Below are 21,075 nucleotides of genomic sequence, written 5' to 3'. Positions count from 1 at the left end.
TTTCAGGCACAGTGATCTATTTAATTCAAAGATAAAATCAAACAATAGAATTCCATAAATATCATGTGTGTCTGTTCACAGTTAATGCAGATAACTATGCTGCTATGCATAACTATTTATGTTTTTTGTCCATCAGTCTGCTAATAAAACAAACAATTGCTCAGAAAATAATATTAAAAACACATTTCAAAAGAGTTGGCTGTGTACAAACAGGTTGAGGCTTTGAACAATGAACCTCCCTTTACAGTTACTGATCTCTATATAAACCCCTTAAAAATTACCTGGGATATAAAACCCTTTACTAAGAGTTAATGTTTTCACTCTCAATCATTTCCTGATTGCATGTCCATGTTTGAGATACCTCATCACTCTCTTTATTTCCTTTATTTTCCTGAGATATGCTCGCACAAGAGGATGTACATATTTAGTCCTTTTTTTAAAAATTTCCATCATGTGTGAGCTTCTTGCTTTGCCTCCTCTTCTTTTGTGTGTCAAATACCATCAGAGATTCCAGTTTGAGAGGGTGACAGAGACAGGTAACGTCCTCCTGTGTATCTACAAACATAGAGAGACAGAGTAAGAGACTGAGGTTGCCTGTTTGACATAGAAAGCTCTAGCTCTGTAGGCCATATTATTATTAAACTTCAATTAAACAATATCTTCAATTTAATTCGCAAAAATTAACATACCGTCTGTTTGGTGAATCTTCATCACTGGAATCGTCTAGCAGTAAACGTGTCTGCTGCTCGTCCGTCTCTCTATCTCTCCTAGTGACCATGATACCTGAAAAGAACAAAGAACAATATACAATATACAGTGTGCAGTATACTGTAAGCAAACAGACATTCAGTGTTTGTTTGGTCATGGTAATAAATGAGCCTCATCTACAACAGTTACAGGAAATGGTCCGTGGGTCCTTGTTAAAGGGTTAAAGTCTGCAGATTCTGGAAATATACATGGAGACTGCCATTTATCTTATTTGTTGGACAACAGATTGGCCCTGCTTGCATTTGTTTTTGTGACTGGTAGATGTTTCATTAGCATGTAGGATAACTTGCTTTGACTTCGGTCTTTCACAAAGGTGGAAACTGAGAATAAATTTCTGTGGAAGCACATAACACAGAGTCAGTAGGTGGTGCTTATCCTAAAGTAACCCGACCAACTATCTACTGTGAGTGAGTGGGATGCCCTCTGGCTAAAATAGCAGATATTAAGTTTCCTGCATAGGACAGTGGTCAACTATCTATAAACGAACTCTTAAAATAAAATATGAAATCAAACTGTCCATTAAAACCCTGTTGGAAATGCTTTATCCTTTTAGTTTCAGTAGCAACAAAGTTCTATGTTATATGTTCTGGATGATTTTTATCCCTACCATTCCTCTTGATCTCTGTGACGGGGCTGTTCTGGTTATCATTTAACTCTGTATAACCAGGTCTGGTCCGCCCTGTGGCTCCCTGGGCTCCATACCGCTCCCTCCACGCCTGAAATAGAAAACAAAACACACATAAATATCAAGAACTAGTCAGACAACAGGTTGGTTGGGATTTTTTTGTTTGTTTCTTAGAAAATTGTGATATTTAAAATTGTAAAATACCATGTTTTAAAATATATTTAAAAAATCTGCTTTGAATAGTAATATGTGTCTGATATGGGTTTTTTTTCCCAAAAATTTAATTACCACGTTAAAATCCTTAAAATAACATCTGCTCTATCTCCTTCATTGAAAGATCCAGAATCTATGATGGCGCGAATATTTTTCATTTCGAATGTTTAAGTGCTGAATGAAAGAAGTCCATTCTCAGTGTACATATGTGCACTGGAGGCTTCACGTTCCCACATCATGTTTGCTAGTTGCTTCCAAACTAGCTACAGTGTGATGTTGCAAATCACGCTCGTAGGTACATGTATTAAACTCAGATTTAAGGTCAGCACAGAGAAACTTTCGTCTTTCAGCAGCCGTCTAGCGTCAGACTCTGCACATACATCATCTTGCACAGTGAAGCTAAAAACATCACAGTCGAGGGACAAAGTGCAAAGCAGATTTTTGTGTAGAGGGTGACTTAAACAGAATACAAATTTCTAACCAATCTTCGATTTTCTGCATCCTCTGTTTTCTGTCGTTTCCTCCTTTCTGCAAAAAAAAATAGCAACATTGTAATGTATATTATTAAATAGCGTGCGCACACACAAAATATAGTGAGAACAATTCACTTAATATAAATTACTTTCACATGTACAACTATTTAATTTCTACTGAGATGTGAAGAAATACATTAAAGTAAAGTAAAAGAGTGAGACAGTGAATGAGAAAAACAACCTGCTGTCTGACGTCTCATTTTTAGAAAAGTAAATAAAAGAGCCAAACAGACACTGCACCTTTGAACAGAAACATTAGAAATAGTGATTAAATGAAACTACCTCTTCTGATGAGTTCCTTTCCTTCATCCACAAGGTCGGAGGTCAATTCATCGTCAGTAATGTACTGATGGAAGCCCACGAGGTTCAAACAGCGAGAGCCCAAACTACAAACCCAAACGCACACACCATTGCAAAAACACAGTAAATTCTTCATGTGCGACATAAAGAAGATTCATCTATTAAAGGTTACTCTGAGCAGATAACTTCTAGTGTAATACTGTAAATCTGTTGTCAAACAAATATGAATCATATCCATCAATCAATCACATTGATCATATTAAAGAGGAATGATACATGAGTATAATCCTACTTGATACACATAATGAAATAAACTGAAAAATACAATATTCTAACATTTTGCAGAAATTGTGACATATGCTTGTATTATAATAATAAATAACATTAATATGAATTAAGTATTACATTTATTGCACGTCACATTTAATTTTTGCACTTGACACTTTAACATATTTCATGCACTTCATTTCTTTCTCCATAGCACAGTCCATTCTTTGTATGTGTGCATACTTGGCTGATAAAAAAAACGATTCTGAAAATGAATTGATGAACAATGTTTCCTTTGTCTTACTTGCAAAAAGTGGCGAAGCAGAGCAGCAATATCAGCATGGGATAATAAATATAGAACCCATCAGACATGAAAGACAGCAGATGCATAGATCCCATGATCTGATAGAGAGAAACAAACAGAAGATTGATCATTTCCTTTACTTCACTGCACAGAGGATATGACACATCAACATATCATATTTTTGTGATCATATGATGTAAAATGTCCCAAAAGCCTCTAATCTGGGTGTAATGCCTGTATGTACAGTGTGAGTGTGCATTACTACATGTTTGTTGGTGTGAATGCCTGTGTACGTGCTGATATGTGCATTTGTGAACGTGTGTGTGTGTGTGTGTGTGTAACCAACAGAGGTATAGGATGTCTGTATTCTGTCCTGGTGTGAGATGGCCGAGTCCATGTGAATCAGGCCCAGAAAGTTAAGGCACAAAGGAGGAGTCAGACGACAAAACAACCTGAGCAGAAAAAAACAACAACAAAGAAGCAACCCGATATCATACCACAGAAATGTAACACGGTGTGCACAGAGTAGACTGAAATGTGCTTCCTCTTTTGAAACTTTGACCTTTTACACTGGTTACAACAGTTCACTTTCACTTTGATGCTGAGGTTTAAGCTGATGTGTACATTTATTGTATTATTATATCTGTGTTTCACAATATCATGCCTTTTACACCTTTAATGTGAAATAAATATATTTCTGAGCATATAAGGAACATACATGCCGCTGAACTGCAGGCTGTAAGCATCAGTCTGGTGATGTGGAACCAGGTAATAGTAGTTGAATACTCGTATCCTGAACACTGTGGAGTAGACGCACACACACAGGAAGAAGATAGTGACAAAGCACGCCATCTGGTGGAGAGAAACAAAACAACAGGTAGACAGAGTAGACAGGTTAGCCAGTTCAACAGCGTTTGAATCGATTCAATATTGTTGAGTCTATATATTTTTTGTTCACAGCAAATAAAATTACTAAACTTAGGCTTCTTTGGTGTGCCTCATTGTGTGCCTCACTTAATACATGCCTCATACCTCTATACAAATGTAGTTGTATTGTTTTTCAGCCATCTGAATAAAGACGGCAAAGAGGGACAGGACTGGGTGTGTGCTGAAGAAAGTGCACTCGGACCAGACCACTGCTGCAGAGAAGAGACAAAGGAGGACTGCCAGCAGCTTGTAGAAGCCCCGCCTGAACACACACTCCCAGTACCACTCTGAGGATGACACACACATACACACGCATCAGTAAATACAAATGACAGTCAAAGGACAAGGTTCCCTACAATGTAGGGGTGTAAAAAATGTTACAAAACTATATGTTCGAGCAGAAGTACCTTAACTTTTTACTTCAGCACAGAATTTCAGTAAATACACTTTCCATCTGTGATTTTAAGATGTAGGTGCTGACTGAACTCACCTACTGTAGGAGTGTAGATGAACCTACGGATCCAGCCGTGGTGTTGTGCTGAAGAGGAGCTGTGGATGAATTGGCGGACCGGGCTGCTCTGACTCTTAGCTACGTCTTCAAGATGTAAAGCCTGGTCTAACACCACTGACCACTGAACCTGGGTCTGACCGTGCCTCTGCACTGCAGAGATCACCTGAAACACACATCCAACAGCAGCAGATGATACTTAATTCAAATTTCAATGAGCTACCGTATTTTTTTTTGCAGAATTTCCTTTAAAATGACAGTGTTATGTTGAAAATAGTAATTACTTTTTTATGAAGGTTAACTAGGCTTCTTTTAGTGGGAAGGCCATTCTGTTCATCACTAGAGCTTTCCACGTCTCTCCCCATCTCTTCTTGGTACTCAGTAGGACACTGAAATGAAATGACATTAAAATGAAAACTGTCCCCCACAAACTAACTGTAAAAACTTTAAAGCTGTCATTAAATTTAATCTAATGATCGAACGGCCTCATCCATTTCTTACCTTTGTCAAAATGGTGTCCACACACTTCCTGAAAGAGTGGTTGTACCTGACAGATTTATTGACAGCTGCCACCTCCTGATGATGAAAAATATTTTTGTTCTTGTTAAAGTAGAAATTAAAGGCAAAAAATGCAGGAGATAAGTTGATTTTCTTCTGTAGAAAATGTTGCTGTTCAAATATTCTCTAAGAACTACGCTTTCTGATTCAGCACCTGTTGGAATCCAAACTCCTAATGCTTGTACAGCACAAACTTATTTGAAAAACCCATCAATATTAACCCAGGATTGGTGCAAAGTGAGGGAGCATCTACAGCTACACATCTTTCCATCCTCCCACCTCCATAACATCTGCTAAGTTCTCCTCAGCCGCTGCCTTCTCAGTGGCCATTTTTGCTGTCTTGAAGTAGGTCTTGGCCAGCAGGTGACCATGGCAAGATGAGAGCCAATACGAACGTGGGATTTCCACCAAGCCGTAGCCTAGCAACAGCACCAGAAGGAAGAGACCCCAGGTGTTGGCAGCTGTAATGCCGATTGTCTGGAGCTCTGTCCTGAACAAGTTTTACAAAGAGAGATCAATACACAGGCATAATGTCATCTTAGGAAACAAACCCGTGTACCATTGTCTCAATCGATTTCCTATTCTGAAACGAAAATCGGAAAATGAAAAACGGGTTTTTTAAAAAAAAAAAAAGGTTTTGTCACTCAATTTGAAAAAAAAAGATATAAAAGCATTCTCTAATCTGAAATAGAATTTATAGAAAAAGGCTCGAAATTCTGTTTTTTTCATTTGCAAGTTTCATTTTTCTTGATAAGGAGCCTCCTATCTAGGTTAATATTAACCCTTCAACATTATTAACAACAGCTACAACATTGACAGTTCAGTTATATGTAGACTGTACGTAGAATGGCCCACAGAGAACAATATGCGTGGTAATCTCCCAACTATTTTATTAAACTTAAATCGTTTATCCGTGTCCATTTCATTTCTCAAACTCTAAACTTTTCCAGCTTCAAACATGAATTAGCTGCAAAATAATCGCACATCCTCTGTTAATATATCACATCCACTAATCTGTCAAGAGCAGCCTAATCCTGTGGCCAAATGATCAATCAAAGCTATTCTGTACTTGGTCCTACAACATATTGAGGACTCTACCTACCTACTTTAAAAGTTGATAGTGGTGTGTTGTCGGCTTAAAATTTCATATGAAAGTTTTCTTCCACTGTTGCACTAATAAAAATGTGGAATAGGTCCGACAATGCACAGTCCATTATTGATAGTTTGGTTGGAAATACGCTTACTGATAAAAGCTGCTTACAATAATCAACTTAAAATAATTATCTTCTCAGGGGGAAAATTTCCGTTGTAGCCTACATATTAACAGAACATAAGCTATGGTTTTAGAAATATTAACTAAATATAATAAATGTCCTCACATGGCCAGAGATCCTATTGATAGCCAGTAGTTGCCTACAATAGCCTAATCACCCTATAATCACAGTTAACTTAATCTCATCAGACTGATCTGCCAAAACGGAAAGATCCAACCATTAAAAATACCAATCCCTGGCCATAGAATAAGTAAATCAGATATAATGTATCCTAGTTTTTTCATCACTGTTATGTTAGGATGGCAAGAAAGGAGTGTAGAATAGAGAGCTGGGGACCAAACACTCATAGGTTTCACTCAACACCTTTACTTAAAACAAAACCCTATTACAGGATACTAGCTGTATCTGTCCACCAGGTGGCAGTGATGTACCATAACACAACTCAGTTAACACTACATCCCCCTTTCTATGTTGTACTGTACAGTCAAATAACTGTCTTTAGGAAGATATTTGTTTAACTTAACGCTCTTACATTTTCTTTATATTCATTTTTGTTAGATTATCAGTCTTTTATAATAGTCCTCTTGGTGCTGTTACCTTGTTTCAACTTGAACAAACAATATCTCATTTTCAATAGAAAAATACTCTAGATTTTTTTTCCCATTCAGCAAAATAGTATTTTAACTCAACTTTATATGAAACATGTTCAGCTAAACTAGTATCCAGGCACCTCAGAGGATGGATAAGCACTTTACAGCCATGTTGACAATACAATAGCTAGTCTACAGGCAAATGGAGCAGAGAAGAACGCTTGGATCCTGCCTGTCAGGCGCCTCCAGAGTGCGCACTGAAACGCCAAACCACTGAGCGCTGTCAGTCACTGGCGTTTCTGTTGCGGTCTGCGGTTGCCTTTAGTCATCTTGACAGTGGAAAATAAATGCTCATACATAGCAGTGAAGGCATCGAAGGCAACGCAAATTTCATTGCGAGGATATTAGGCATAACCTTCACTGCCTTTCTATGTGCTGTAAGAACCTTACAGATCATCTGCTTTTGCGTTGTAGCCTCTCCATCCATTTCTGTGGCACAAGGAGCATGCACAACGCTCAACGCTTTGTGAGCTCGATGTCTGCTTGTGCATCATCCCCTTCCTAACTTGCATCTTGTCTTGAATTAACTACTGGAGGAGAGCAGATCCATTCTGCAGTCAGAATCCTTGTTGCATAACCTCTCTCAACTGTATTCTTATTATTTGGGTTGTATTATCTAACCAGTGATGTAAAGAAGAGATTTTAAAGAAACGAAATAATTACACTTGATTAATAAACTTGATACTGGTTCACTGTGTGTGTGTGTGTGTGTGTGTGTGGTGTGTGTGGTTTAACTGGGTTTGAACAAACCACCCCTCAGTGCCGACAGCTACTACTACTCTGGCTAAAAATCGTAGATAAAATTACTGACAATGAATGCTTGCGGTTCACCTTTTTATAACAAAGATAATTTAAAATCGCCCCAATTTTGCATTTTGTGGTAATGGAGACTGGATTTTTCGTGTTTGACTCACTGTATGAAAATCCATAATAAGGAAACAACACAAAATTCTATTTTCAGGACAAAATTAAATGGAAAACAGCTATTTTCATTTTTAAAACGTTGTTACAAATATTGATCATTTAATAAAGCCCCATTTTTCATTTTCCAATTTTCATTTCAGATTAGGAAATCGATTGAGACAAAGGTACAGGGATTAAAACACAGTACAACAAGTCACAAATGTTGTTTTCTTTGAGGTTAAGTTTGTGTTGACTGTGTCATCTCATGAATTACAGTACGGCTGACTTACCATGTGAGTTTCCACTGTGGGTGAGCAGCCACGTAGATGAGCAGGGAGATGAATATAAGGAGGTAGGTGCCATAGTAGATGGCATTTTCAATGAGAGCTGTTTTAATCTTTCCAACTTTGGAAAAAGCTCCTGACTGTGCATAAGACTGCATGAAGGGCAACAGCAGCCTATCCAAAAAAACAATCAAGCACAAACATAGAGAAGAGTAAATATACCAAAACACAATACAGCAGTTATAGTCAAGGTTTAAGTAAGTAAGTGAATGTGAGTAAGAGCAGGATCTCACCAAGTAAGAAACTGAGAAGTCCAATATACAACTCTCCAGAACACTGGTAGGACACCGTCTGGTATATAACTCCATGGCTCTTCACACGCCTTTGGTACACTGTCACAAACATATGCACACACAGAAGAAGAAGTTAGCAGAAGCTTTGCCATATGGTTGGATTTATCAGCTGTGGTACTATAAAAGACAAACATTAAATGCAATGTCCTCTGACATCATATGACTAATGACAAAACTGTGTAATAACAATCATTTGAATTGTAGCAGAGTACATAGCTGTTTACCAAAGTGTATTTCTGGATACCACCACTTGGTGTCAGCAAAGTCAGAAATATACTTATGGTCAGTTCACCAAATTACAGAAAAATCTCACTACTATGAAAACAGTTCACAGCCAGGTCTTTGGATCAGAGTGCCAGGGACAAAACTTTGACAATAGAGAATTGGGATAACCGGCCCTTTAAGTTATATGTTGTAAGTCTAAATCCTTGAGAATGTTTTCCAAACTAGTCTGCAAAACCAGTGAGGAAATGCTTTCATCATCATCACTCTACTGAACTGGACTTGACAGTGATTGTATTATAATAAAATTGAGCAATTAATCCCACATAATCACAGACTGTTTCTGTCAGCAGAAAAACCTTTGTATGAAGCACTTAAAGTAATGAAATGATTACACTGACACTGATAACAGCTACTCTATGTATCACGTCATTCCTTTAGTTAGTCTTGTCAGTTGGCTTATGATTAATGTCATTAATTGTTTAATAAATTCGCTGTCATTTAACTGCAACAAATATTCAAAGAGGACTTGAGTTTATAATACAAGAATCAAGAGACTAAAGCCTACAGCAAACGTTATACCATAAAATACACAGTTTTTATGTTTAAAACACTGGGATAAATCAAAAATATCATCAGGAAGTAAGAGATGAACAAATAAGACACAGAGTGCTGCTTTGTGTGTCAATATCTGCAGTTTAGGTTAGAACTGTCCAACTTATGTGCAGCTCAGATGTTCATAACATAACACCATACCAAAACAAAGGTTTGTTTTCATACTTTACTTATCATGTTGGCTGGCTGAGGAATCTTGAAGCTAGCAAACAGTGGCTTTAGCGCCGATAAATGAAACTGCCTTATTTACCTTAAAGTTGGATAAAGAGATGAGCTGGCTCCTGTCTGATTAGTGTGTCTTGCTGGAGTTACAGAAGAAGGGTGGTGTTCATGGTCAAGAATACATTGCTTGTAGATAGTCTGAAAGAATTGACACCGGCAAAAACACTCAACTCACATGATAAAGAACAGATGAGTTGCCAGAGGCAAGAGCAGTGTAAATAAACATGCAGCTCAACCTCATTCACACACAGCTTAATGTAAAAACACACTCACTCATATCCTCTTTTAAACATGAGCAACTCTGGTTAACATGGCTAAAATGAACTTTGTCTTCAGATACACATCAAACAACTTTTCGTACCGCGCTGACATCGAATGGTAAGATGAAGACGATGAGGAAGCAGAGGTACCAGGACAGCAGCGTCCCTAACAGGACCAACCGCTGCTGCCTCCGCAAATCTCCATAGCGCTGGAGGAGGTAGAGGGCCAAGAAGAAGACGACTACAACCACAACAGCCAGCGAAGCACCACTCATAGTGATGACTGAACTGACAGATGTCAAGGACTCATGGTGACAGACTGGATGGGGCAAGAGACGGAGAGAGAGATAAACAGGGAGGAACTCATTGGACAAACTGATTGGTTATCAGCTCTTATCTGCTGGATAAATGGGAGAGACAGTATCACCTGAGCACTGGCAGAATACATACATGATACAACTAAGGAGGTGAGGAATGGGAGAGCATGGACAAATCAGGGATAAAAGCACAGAGACAGAAATAAATGAGGGTAAAAAGTGAGACAGATGTAGAGAAAAAGCATGTGTCTTTTAAAGCTTAAATGGCCATAGCATTGGTTGTGTATGTTTTACTACAAATCTAGTACACTTTACATTACAGCTAATCATTCTGCAAACCACACTTTCTGTTTCTTTCTGCACAACATAAATCTATAGACAGACTCTCGAAACTTGCTTGAGTTGTGTAATCCACTGTAGTGACCATTGGATCTGCATTCATTTCTGTCAAAGTCACATTATAGTTATAAGATAAGGCAGTATTTTTCACATCTACCTGCATTTAAAATGCTGTCCCACAACATAACTTTGCCAACAATTAATGCAGACTTACTGTGGTGGATTTCAAAGGACAAACTAATTTCAAGCAAGAATATTACTGATATTCATGAGGTAAAGAAATGAATGGAAACTAAAGGCTGTCTAGAATGATAAAGAATGATGATAAAGAAGTTTATATCCAAAAACCTAACACTGAATAACATTTGAAAACGGTGTGCAAAACACTATATGTTCCTTTAATAGCATACTTGGAAGTTTAAACAATATCAAATATCTTTAATAGTGGTTCCCACAAACATTCAGAGGACTTAGTTATATTATTGTAATACTTTGCTAACAGTACTTTTACTTGTCAGATTATCAAAGTAATACTTTTCTGTTTTTTCTAACAGGTATAAATGTAATATAGCTTTTTATTGAAGACTGCTCTCATTCTTTTTACTTCCAAGAGTTGACTTGAGACCACTAATGTTAATTATTTTCACAATTCCTGCTCTTCGTTGGGCGTCGTGGTCAATTAACTTCTATGACAACATAGCGGTTATTTAAGCTAGTCTGTGTTTACGTTATATCGTACGTTACGTGGTCTCAGATTGTTGATATCCTCCAGCCCAGATTTTCTAAAAATTTCACATATAATAACAACATTCAGAGCTGAAGTGAACCTTTACCTTTTCCGCCTCTTCTCTCCGGCTGAAGATTGTAAACCTATAAACTGTCTGTATTTACAGTCACATCGTGTTCCTCAGACGTTAAGTCTGACAACTGTACACAACCTTTGAAACTACATTACGTCACGACCGTTAAGCGTGCTTTCTGTGAACCAGCAGGGAATTCTGGATATTGTAGGCGATGTTCCAAACCGGAAACCAGGCTTTGGCACCCATCCATGTTGGCACTCCCCCAACTGACGTATTCCAGTGGATGCATGCATAGTCTATGCAACGATGTATGGCAAAATATTATGAAATTAAAACGTACATTTCAATCAATTAAAAAACAACAACAACAGGCCTATATAGTCATAAATTCAAAACACGCTACGAAAAGAAAATATCATCTTAAAGGAATATGTATGATAAAAAAAAAAAAATTCAATGCATTTCAATAAAAGGAGATGAACTCAAACGTGTATTTATGATTTGGACTGTGTAGTTTGTACATATTGTATATTGTGCGCATACCTTTTTGGTTAATCTGTTTTGGATATTTACTTACTTTTTCAAGCTGTTTATTTTATAGGATAGGAAGACAATACCACAAAAAATATAGTGGCAATAGTTGTGGTGACTATACTAGATGTTCCTTAAGCCACAAAAGATTTTCTAGACATATAAAACTCCATATACACAAACTTCAAGCACTGTATAATTCAATTTAATTGTCTGAGGATAAAGGCTGTCATATGCTGTACAGATTGTAAAGCCCTCTGAGAAAAATAAAATGTGATTTTGGGCTATATAACTGAAATTGATTGACTTGACACCATCTGTTCCAGTATTTTCACCAGTCTTTCAGCAGGACCCTAATGCGTTTAAAAAAAAAAAAAGCTGCTACAGCAATGAAAGGGATGTATATAAATCTTTTGTTAGACTGAAATAGTGTCAGTTCACATCAGCATATGTTTTATCAAACTGGCATCATTTATATGATGAGTACAAGGGGTATTTGAGAAATTTAGATTCAAATATTAAAACATTTAAAGAAACAATCATGCAGTTTTCAGGTTTATATTATTATGTTTTATCATCTAAAATAGATTCACACACACACTCACACACACACACACACACACACACACACAGTAACATACATTCATTAAATCCCAGCTTTTTAATCTTGTAGGTCAGATAATTGATTTGCACAGACTTTCAGATGCCTGGTAAACTCAGTTGCCTGTAGATGTAAACTGCAGAGAACTGTTGTCTTGAAGAATCTCTGCTCTGGCAATGTGTTTGCATTCAGTCCAAAACCAATAAAAAAACAATCATGCTGCGACATACTTTTTACCCAATAAAAATGTCTGATCTTGTACAGTTTTTATCAGCAACTGTTTGCATTCATTTAGTGTCACACATTGACTTAGAACATTCAGTTTATTACTGCTGGCTGCAACTGCAGTTTCACTGGAGAAATTACAATTTACAATAAGCTCTTAGCTCCAAACGAAATAATTGAGAATAATACAATGCATCACAACAGCAGTACAATAGATCTAAATTGGATTGTTAACAAGCCAAAACAATCAAGCTTTCATATGAATCATTTATGAAATTAATGTATAGATGTGATGCCATGGAGGCAAGCTGTTTAAGCTTACATTTTCCCTAAAATGAATCAAAAAGGGGTGGTGTGACAGTGCTGTCACTGTTTCTGTCACTCTTAAATGTCCACTGTGTCTTAAAGCAGAGGCAAAGTGGACACTCCTAAAATTCATTGGTTGTGGTGGAAAGCTTTGGTTTTCCCTTTGAGTCTAAATGAGTTCCTGCCAGCAAAGTTGAAAAATGTTTGAGAGACATGCAGAAAAAGGCAACAAAAGATGGAAAACATCTTTAATCCATTTTAGATGTGGTCGAACATCCACACATATGGCTCGTCAGAAGAAAGCGGGCCCAGTAAGTTGAAGCACACACCTCTATGTTCCAGTAAAAAGTCCATCTGGCCAAACAGGTCCAGACATAAATGTTCCACCAGAATCAGACAAATAGACCAGTCTTCAACTGCTGTGGACACACCCAGCGCATCCATCCAAACTGACCCAAAAATGTCCAGAGATTCCGGCCAATCCTCTAGAAAATCGTCCATCAGCTCCATCTGGTTTAAAAGCTGTTTAAGGTTCACATAAAAACAAATAAGTCCTTTACTCTTCACAGAATTAAGCTCAGTGTAGAGAACTAGTCCATTCCTGCTGGCAGTGTCGGACCCTTTGCAGCCTCTGATTGCTCAGATTGTCACATTACTCCTCTCTGTTTCTCTGCCTCCGTCTTGTTTCTGCAGTGCTCGGTTAATTGCCCTGATCCAAACACTTAGAGTGCAGATAAAACCTGGCAGCATTGGCAGGTGCTTAGTGAGGCCATCTGTCAGCCTATATTCTCACCATAACCCTCTCTCTCTCTCTCTCTCTCTCTCTCTCACTCTTGGATTAGCGTAACAAGCTGTATGGTCACTCAGTCCATAATCATTTCCGCAGTATTCTCATCGATAAACCTGTGAAAGTGAGACCCCGTCCCTTGCTTATTGCAGAATACAGACTGATCCTGTTTTTTAGATCATTACTCTGCGTCATTACTGAATTGAGCCTTTATTTTTACCCTCTGTGGACACCTACAGTCACACTTTACACACCGAACACACAGACAGAGATACGGGTCATATTAACATACAGGAAAATATTGTCTCCATTTAAGAAAACCTGCTGGAAGGTGGCACTGAAAATGTTACTTTTATTATTAACTTTACAGTTAGGTAAACTGTTACTAACAGGAGTGGTGGCACTGAATTTAGTGTTACTTTTTTATTTTACAGTTGTCACCACTAGATGGAGGTAATGATTTTGACCTTAAATGTGATTACACAGTTCAGCAAGGAGGTAAATTTGTGAAAAAAAAAAAAAATGAGGCAGATAACGCAGATCACCAGATGGAACACCTTCTTAGCAATTATAGAAGACTTTCAAGTTTCAATTTTATCAAATTTCTAGTAGCTGAAATGAAATTTCTTTCAGGACCAGGTTATAAAAACAGACAAATCGGTCTATCCTGAAGTTAAGTCAATTTTTATTTATGTAGACAGCTTTATGTGGTGATATCGCCAATAACACATTTGCCTCAAGGGGCTTTACAATCTGTACATCAAACAACATCCTCTATCCTTATACTTCTATCCTCAATTCCAGTTCGGAAAAACCTCACCCAAAATAAACTTTAACGGGGGGAAAAACATGCTTTGATAGACAATAACTTTTATGAAAGCATATCATCCATCACAACTAAACAATACTTGAATGCAAAAAAGTAAAACAACTTGTTTGTTATTCATCTTAAGGACAGCTCAGACACACAGAACTCAGAGATGGTGAGAGTGAAACCATCCTTGATGAGATGAGATACTAGCCGTCTCTCCTTCGTGCTATTGTCTTCTCTTGTTGTTTCTACTGTCATTTATCACTTTAATCCTTTATTTATAGATGAGATGAGCCTCTTTGGCTAGTTGTTTACTACACAAAAAAGAGGGGTGTCATGTTTTATTCTTTGAGGAGAGAATGCAACCTCAAACACATTTTTACAAAGACTCGGTCAGGTTTCTGGTCACTCCCCTTGGCACCAGAGGGCACAGATTATACTTGGGAACCCTAAACCTTGTACCAAAACCTTGAGCTATCTGAAATACACTGTACTGCATATATTTTAGGTTTAGTTACAGTCCTTTCAGAAATATATGTTTGTTTTTTTAAATTTTGTGCTGCAATTATGTTTTTCTGTTGTTTTTGTCATGTAGTTGTCTACAAATTAGTTTTTAAGGAGGAATTAAAGCACACACATTTAGACTTGTCAAAGCACGGGTGTGACTAATTATGTAACTGATGTAACTTATGTCACTTATGTAACTTTCATTTACGTGCAACACACTTTATTTTATGGGTGTGTCATTTTGTAAGAACTTATTATGAAGATGCCCTGAATGAACAATGTAATCTGGTATTCATTATAGGGGAAATAGACAGGAGACAGAAGGTTTTGGTTATTTTATAGTATTTTTTTATTTAGAGTTTCATGAGTTGTGATGAGACTTTAAGCCACTTTCAGAGGAATTTTCTTGAAGGAGCTACTCCATTTAGGGAGGTGTGGGGGTCGGGGGGAACTTTATAAACCTCAGTATTTCTAAGATCCTGGCTATGACCATGTTCACAAGCAACGACTGGCTCTATTTTTATCTTGCAACTCAGTTATCAGATACTCCTGTGATGACAAAAATTGGATTTCTGGAGTTCTGGATTTAATTAGGTTACATGGTGAATTAAGTTAGTTTGGTCACAAAGTGTTGTGACGAAGCAAAACTTCAGTTTATTTTCTGCATCAGGTTGACCCTCATTTCAAAGTCTGGATCTGTCATTTTCTCTGGTATTAAATTTTGCCTCTCTTCTCTTGTGATCACAACATTATTATCTTCTTTTTCTCATGATAATCAATTAAATGGCATGAAAGTGTGTGTGTCTCCACTTTGTCACAGTGTTGCACATGAGAGAGAAGGCAAATGTAATCATGTATTAATACAGATGAGATCAGTGAAGAACTGAAATTCACACCTACTCCAGTAACATGCAGACTCCTTAAAAGCAAGGAAGAGAAGCTGCACTCTCATGACTCTGATATAATCTCTATTTTTAATGCTATGCTCTTGAAGAAGGCAACGTGTACCGAAACATTGAAAAGTTCATGAGTGTACAAATTTCCCCTCCTTCATTGGATGATTAGTCAACCGGTGAAATTATTAAGATATGACACAGATATTACAACTACAATTAGTCACCTAATTGTCATAAGTTTGAAAAAACAATAATGATATATATACTATAATGATATTATGATAATGACATAATTGTGTTGTGGTCCCAAAATACAAGCTGAAGTCATTTTGAGATAACAGCCTCTACACACTTCTGAACCTATTTCTTAGATTCTTATATCTGAATAAGTTTCCTTGCATGCTATAAAATGCTTCATCTTAAATTTCACAGAAGACAATTGACCATTTGACATTTATAAGTATTAGAACAGTGCAGAACAGGTGTCACCCAAAAAGCAAAGACACAGGTGAATTAATTTCAGGTAATTCACACCTCACGGGGCAATCAGATGACAGTCAATAGAGTTCTGGCAGTCCAAGGAAAAGTGTTGAGACTGGCACACTATAAAATGTCTACCAGATATTCAAATGTCCATGAAAACTCATCATGTATTTCACCCATTTCTTTTTTTTTTCTTTAGGGTGTCTCATTATGCTCTTTGCTCACACATCAGAAGGGATTCATTGTGAACAGGGGAAGTTTGTTTTCCTGTGTGGCCAACTGCTTCTGAGCTCATGCTGCTACAGTTACTAAGTGTCTAGACTTCCTCTGTCTCTTCCGCCTCCTTTACTCACTCTCATTCACTGCCCACTCTCTCTCTCTGGCTTAGAGTTCAGCTCTTGTCCTCTTACCCATGTTTTTAGCATCTGCTCTACTACACCCCCGCCATCCCCATGCCATCCGCCACCATCACTCCCATCCTTCTCCACGTCCAGACGACGAGCCACTGGGAGCCCGTCCAGGGTGGCCTCATTCAGATCAGTGAGAAATCGTCTCCCATCGTGCTCATTGAACAACAGCTACGAGTGCAGCGAGACTCCTGGGTTTGAAGTCTGTATCATATGATCCATGGGAAACCCTTGTGCACAATGATGCCAGCGAACAATGTGGCCCCAGTTCTGTGTGTCCCCAGAGGGCCACTGTAGACTACAGATCTTATAACCTGTCCTGGATACATCACCCCCCTGGGACTGGACCACTCCCATTTGAGACGACTGGCCTGGTAGAGCAACCTGAGCCAGCTAGAGTTACACACAGTCAGTGGTGCTGAGATTGAGGGCATGGCCTGTGTGTGTTTGCGTTTACCATATGTGTGTATAAGAGAGAGTTTGTGAGCCCAGGTCTTTCATAGTAAGCCTATAGGTTGCTGATGACATCATGTACTGTAGTTACATGGTAGCAGCTATAATGAGGTGACAATCCCCAACCACCAGCCTCATTTTCTTCACTGTCTAAACAGAAAACTTCCTAAAGCCCTCTCTCCAAATGTTTATGTAATTTGATGCAGGATGGCAACAGCATGCAACCACTGCTTCCTCTTTTCGGAAGGCTAAAACAAAACATGAAGCCCATTTTCTATATTTAATGTTTTCTTCAGCATGTTTTTCATCATCTGATTCTCCTCTTTGATCATTTTACACTAAATCCCAGCAGAACATGTGATACCATTAAAGGCACATGGCTCCTATAGTAAACAATTAATGAACAGATCATCACATCAGGATGGAAAAACATAAACCCATTTTGTTCCACATTCCTCCTGTAATCTGTTTAATAGGACTGAGACCACATTTCTTTCTCAAGTATTCGAGGGAGGCACAGCAGTAGCCTAAACCCACTGATCATTACGCAAGGGCAGAGAAATTGCTTGATGGCAGGAAGGGTGAGAGAAGATGATGTAGTAAAACTGGTGAGAAACTTTAAACAAAACTGATTTTTAAAAAATCCGATCGCGCATCATTTCTGTGACTTATCCTTTTGTGTGATGGTGAGTTGGATCAATGGATAGACAGACTGGGAGAATGTTGCAGTGGTTTACCCATAACCACAACATGCTTAACCCCAATCCTACCCCTAATCTTAACCAAAAACAAACTTATAACCTCCTCGTGGGGGACCAGCCTTTTGTCCCTAAATGGGGGTTGAGTCCCCATAATGTCTGAACAGATATTAGTTCCCTCAGTGTGAGTAACACCAGTACATACAAACATACTCCAAAGGCAACACATTTTCCACCCAGCATCCATGGCAAAGTGTCACATTCACCTGTTTCTCTGTTGTTTTTGTCGGTTTTACAGCAGGATCTCTGATTCTTCTTTTCTTCCTTTCTTCAGTTTATAAGTTCTGCTCTTCTGCTGACCCCATGAGCCGATCCCTTTACTTTGCTTGCTGAAGACAAAGGACTCTGTTGTCTGTTGTTGCTTGTTGGGATAGCTGTGTGACAGATGCCATGTGGGTCGCTGCGGTGAGGGAGAAGAATGGTGGGGTCCTGATTTAAAGCTTTCCAGATGAGCTGAGGTTTAATCATGGGAAAGCTAGGGAATTGGCCTGTCAGGATTGGTGGCAGAAACACAATGTTCAGACAGGATCTTGCAATATTTTTCCTGGAAATGTTCTGCATTCATTAGAAATAAGAAAATCTGTTTCACTTTTTGTAAATAATGATCAGAGACTCATGCGGTGAAGCACTGACATTTTCACATTAGATATTTCAGATACACATACACAGAGCAATGTCCTCTCCTGACCAAATCAGATTAAAGATTAGATTAGTGCAGTTAATGAACTACTTTCATGTGATTTAGTTTGCTTTGAGAGAGAAGAAATGCCTCCTTGCTCCAACATTTGTGCAAGAAACATCCTCCTGTTATTCACTAAAGAAATAATTAGTAACAATTGATGGACAAATGATTTTCCAGATTGAATCATAGCAACAAGACCCTTGTTAGACATGCTGAGGCAAAAATATTTACTTCATGAACAGCACCAAATGTCATTATAATGAACAGCAGCAGAGGACATCTGCATGGAGATCTAGAAAAATAAAGACATGTAGGAAGCAAAACATTTATTTTCATAAATGGACCACACTTATAACAGCACTTTCCAACCATTTGTAGGATGAAGCGCCATACAGTGCCTCTCACTTACTTAGCCTCAACTGGAGCAATTTGGGGTTCAGTGTCTTGTTCAAAGGACATTTTGACATGTGGCCGAAAATCAGAAAAATTTCACACCCCTTCTCCGTAAAAATTAAAATCACATACAGTCACATGATAAGTTAACACACTGTTGAAGCAGCATGTCTAAATATGTATGCATCAACCTTTGTTTGCTAATAAAGCATATCGAACACAACTCCATTATAGTGTATCTATGCACTGCAGGCTTGTTTGTATTGGCATATTTTTACCGCTTTTATTGTTGATTGTATTTTCAATGCTTTTATTCGTAATATTTGTGCTTCCAACTTTTTGCCTGCCTTGGCTTTTTGGCTAACTCTGGCATATTTTCAGAAATGTCATTAATATGTACTGTCCCTGACAAATAAAGTAATAAAATAAAATAAATAAATAGTGAGTTGAGTCCAATATAAAGGCAACAGTCTTAGGAAAGGACAATGGATGTCCAGCCTCATTTCATCAGTGTTTCTTTGTGTAAATAAAAATGTCATAGCAGCAGTGATCCAGTGGGATTTGCAGCCCTGACAAGACAGCCAACGGTAATGATAGCTGTGCACTAATAAGCCAGTGACTCAGTCAGAACCTCAGACTAAAGTGTTGAAAGGAGCTGTTCAGTGTTTCTGAGGCCCAGGGGATGACGGAGGAAGATCATGGATCATCACAGTACAGGCTCTTCTTCCCTGCAATTCAGGTGTTAATTGCCTGTTTGTTCAACCCCGATGATGGTTATCTAAGTATCTCTGAGGAACAATGATTTCACCAACAACTCAGCGCTTTTCATTGCTGCTCCATGGTATTATGAATAATGATTACATTACAAGAGTAACAGGCCTAAATATTTGCTCTTTGCTTGCAAACATCTTGATCTGAAGTGTCCTCATACATGCTTGTTTGCTCAGACTCACAGTGCTGGTTTAAATTTAGCAGATGATCCAGTACCCCACTTTTTAGACCAAATACCACTTTGGAAATGTTTTTTTCTTCTCTTTACTGGGGGTATTTCTTTAATCAAATGTCCTTTTTGGTTGTTAGCTTTCTTCCATTTGAAAGCCTTTTTATATCTGTACCAGACAGCTATGACAGCATTATTTATTAAAGCTATGACATTGACAAATCAAGTGGAATCATAAATACCATCTTTTAAGATTGACTTTGTAAGAGAGATGAAAGTTATGAGGCCAATTACATAGTTTCATGATTTAAAGGGACAAAATTAAAAATAAAACTTATTTTTCCCCTAAAACTCCATCCAAATATTTTCAGTGTGATTGTCCAGATTTGGATAAATTGGTTGATGCGACATTTGATTTGTAGTGATCAAAGTGGCCAAAGATTAATTTGAAACATTCATTGGCAATTTACCTTTCAAAACAGACTGATACACTTACTATGATATATGTTTTTATTTGGATCTACCATTTAATTTAGATCTAAGTCCTGCTACCAACAGTTTGTCAACTCACAAAGGGACAATTTTAAACTGTCCCATTGTGATGAAATAAGCCTCAGACCTCAGCCAATCCAAACTATCTGGATGGATACTTAAAATTCTGGGTGAGAGGAAAAATATTTCACTGAGATCTCGAGTGAACAGTCCCTTTCATCTATACTGTCACTATGTTCAAAACGCTCTGTAAAATATGTTGGCCCTTTTGTTTAAAAAAACATTCTTCTGCTTTCTAGAAGTATACAGGAAACATGCCAGATTCTGGTGTTATATAATTTCACCAAGGTCATATAAAGCATGACGCACAGTGTGTGTGTGCAGTCCAGCTACTCCTCATGTTGTGGGGAGGTAAATCTGTTTACACAGTCGTGTTGTGGGGACTCACCTCCCTTATGGGGACAAAAAGCAAGTCCGCTTTGTGTAAAACATTAATTTTAGGGTGGAAACTTGGATTAAAGTTAAAGTTAGTTTAAGGTTATGGTAAAGTTAGTGTTA

General features: G+C 37.9%; 1 protein-coding gene across 1 annotated transcript; it reads right to left on the bottom strand.

Moving 5' to 3' along the window:
• Positions 1-440: 440 nt before the first annotated feature.
• Positions 441-11,415, bottom strand: LOC122997289 (G-protein coupled receptor-associated protein LMBRD2B-like). The gene is made up of 18 exons (XM_044373342.1): positions 11,276-11,415; positions 9,888-10,105; positions 9,555-9,664; positions 8,408-8,506; positions 8,121-8,288; positions 5,283-5,493; positions 4,947-5,021; positions 4,730-4,834; positions 4,428-4,611; positions 4,043-4,224; positions 3,729-3,862; positions 3,357-3,462; positions 3,011-3,108; positions 2,422-2,525; positions 2,088-2,134; positions 1,376-1,484; positions 690-783; positions 441-555 (listed from the first exon to the last, which is right to left on the bottom strand). Exons 2-18 carry the CDS (start codon positions 10,059-10,061, stop codon positions 492-494), a joined length of 2,064 nt encoding a protein of 687 aa, XP_044229277.1. The 5' UTR covers positions 10,062-10,105; positions 11,276-11,415; the 3' UTR covers positions 441-491.
• Between the last annotated feature and the right edge of the window lie 9,660 nt (positions 11,416-21,075).

The sequence above is a fragment of the Thunnus albacares genome, chromosome 2, assembly GCF_914725855.1.
Source record: "Thunnus albacares chromosome 2, fThuAlb1.1, whole genome shotgun sequence".
Classification (NCBI taxonomy): domain Eukaryota; kingdom Metazoa; phylum Chordata; class Actinopteri; order Scombriformes; family Scombridae; genus Thunnus; species Thunnus albacares.
Note: the sequence above shows the minus strand (reverse complement) of the source record. Positions and strands in the feature narration are given on the sequence as shown.

Bases quoted from the DNA above. Each gene is read 5' to 3' on its own strand.
- LOC122997289 (XM_044373342.1), bottom strand. From the start codon at position 10,061: ATGAGTGGTGCTTCGCTGGCTGTTGTGGTTGTAGTCGTCTTCTTCTTG. The intron at 8,289-8,407 runs GTGAGATCCTGC...TTTTTTGGATAG, and splicing joins ACTTCTCAGTTTCTTACTTG to GCTGCTGTTGCCCTTCATGC. The intron at 1,485-2,087 runs GTTAGAAATTTG...TTTCTATTTCAG, and splicing joins ATGCAGAAAATCGAAGATTG to GCGTGGAGGGAGCGGTATGG.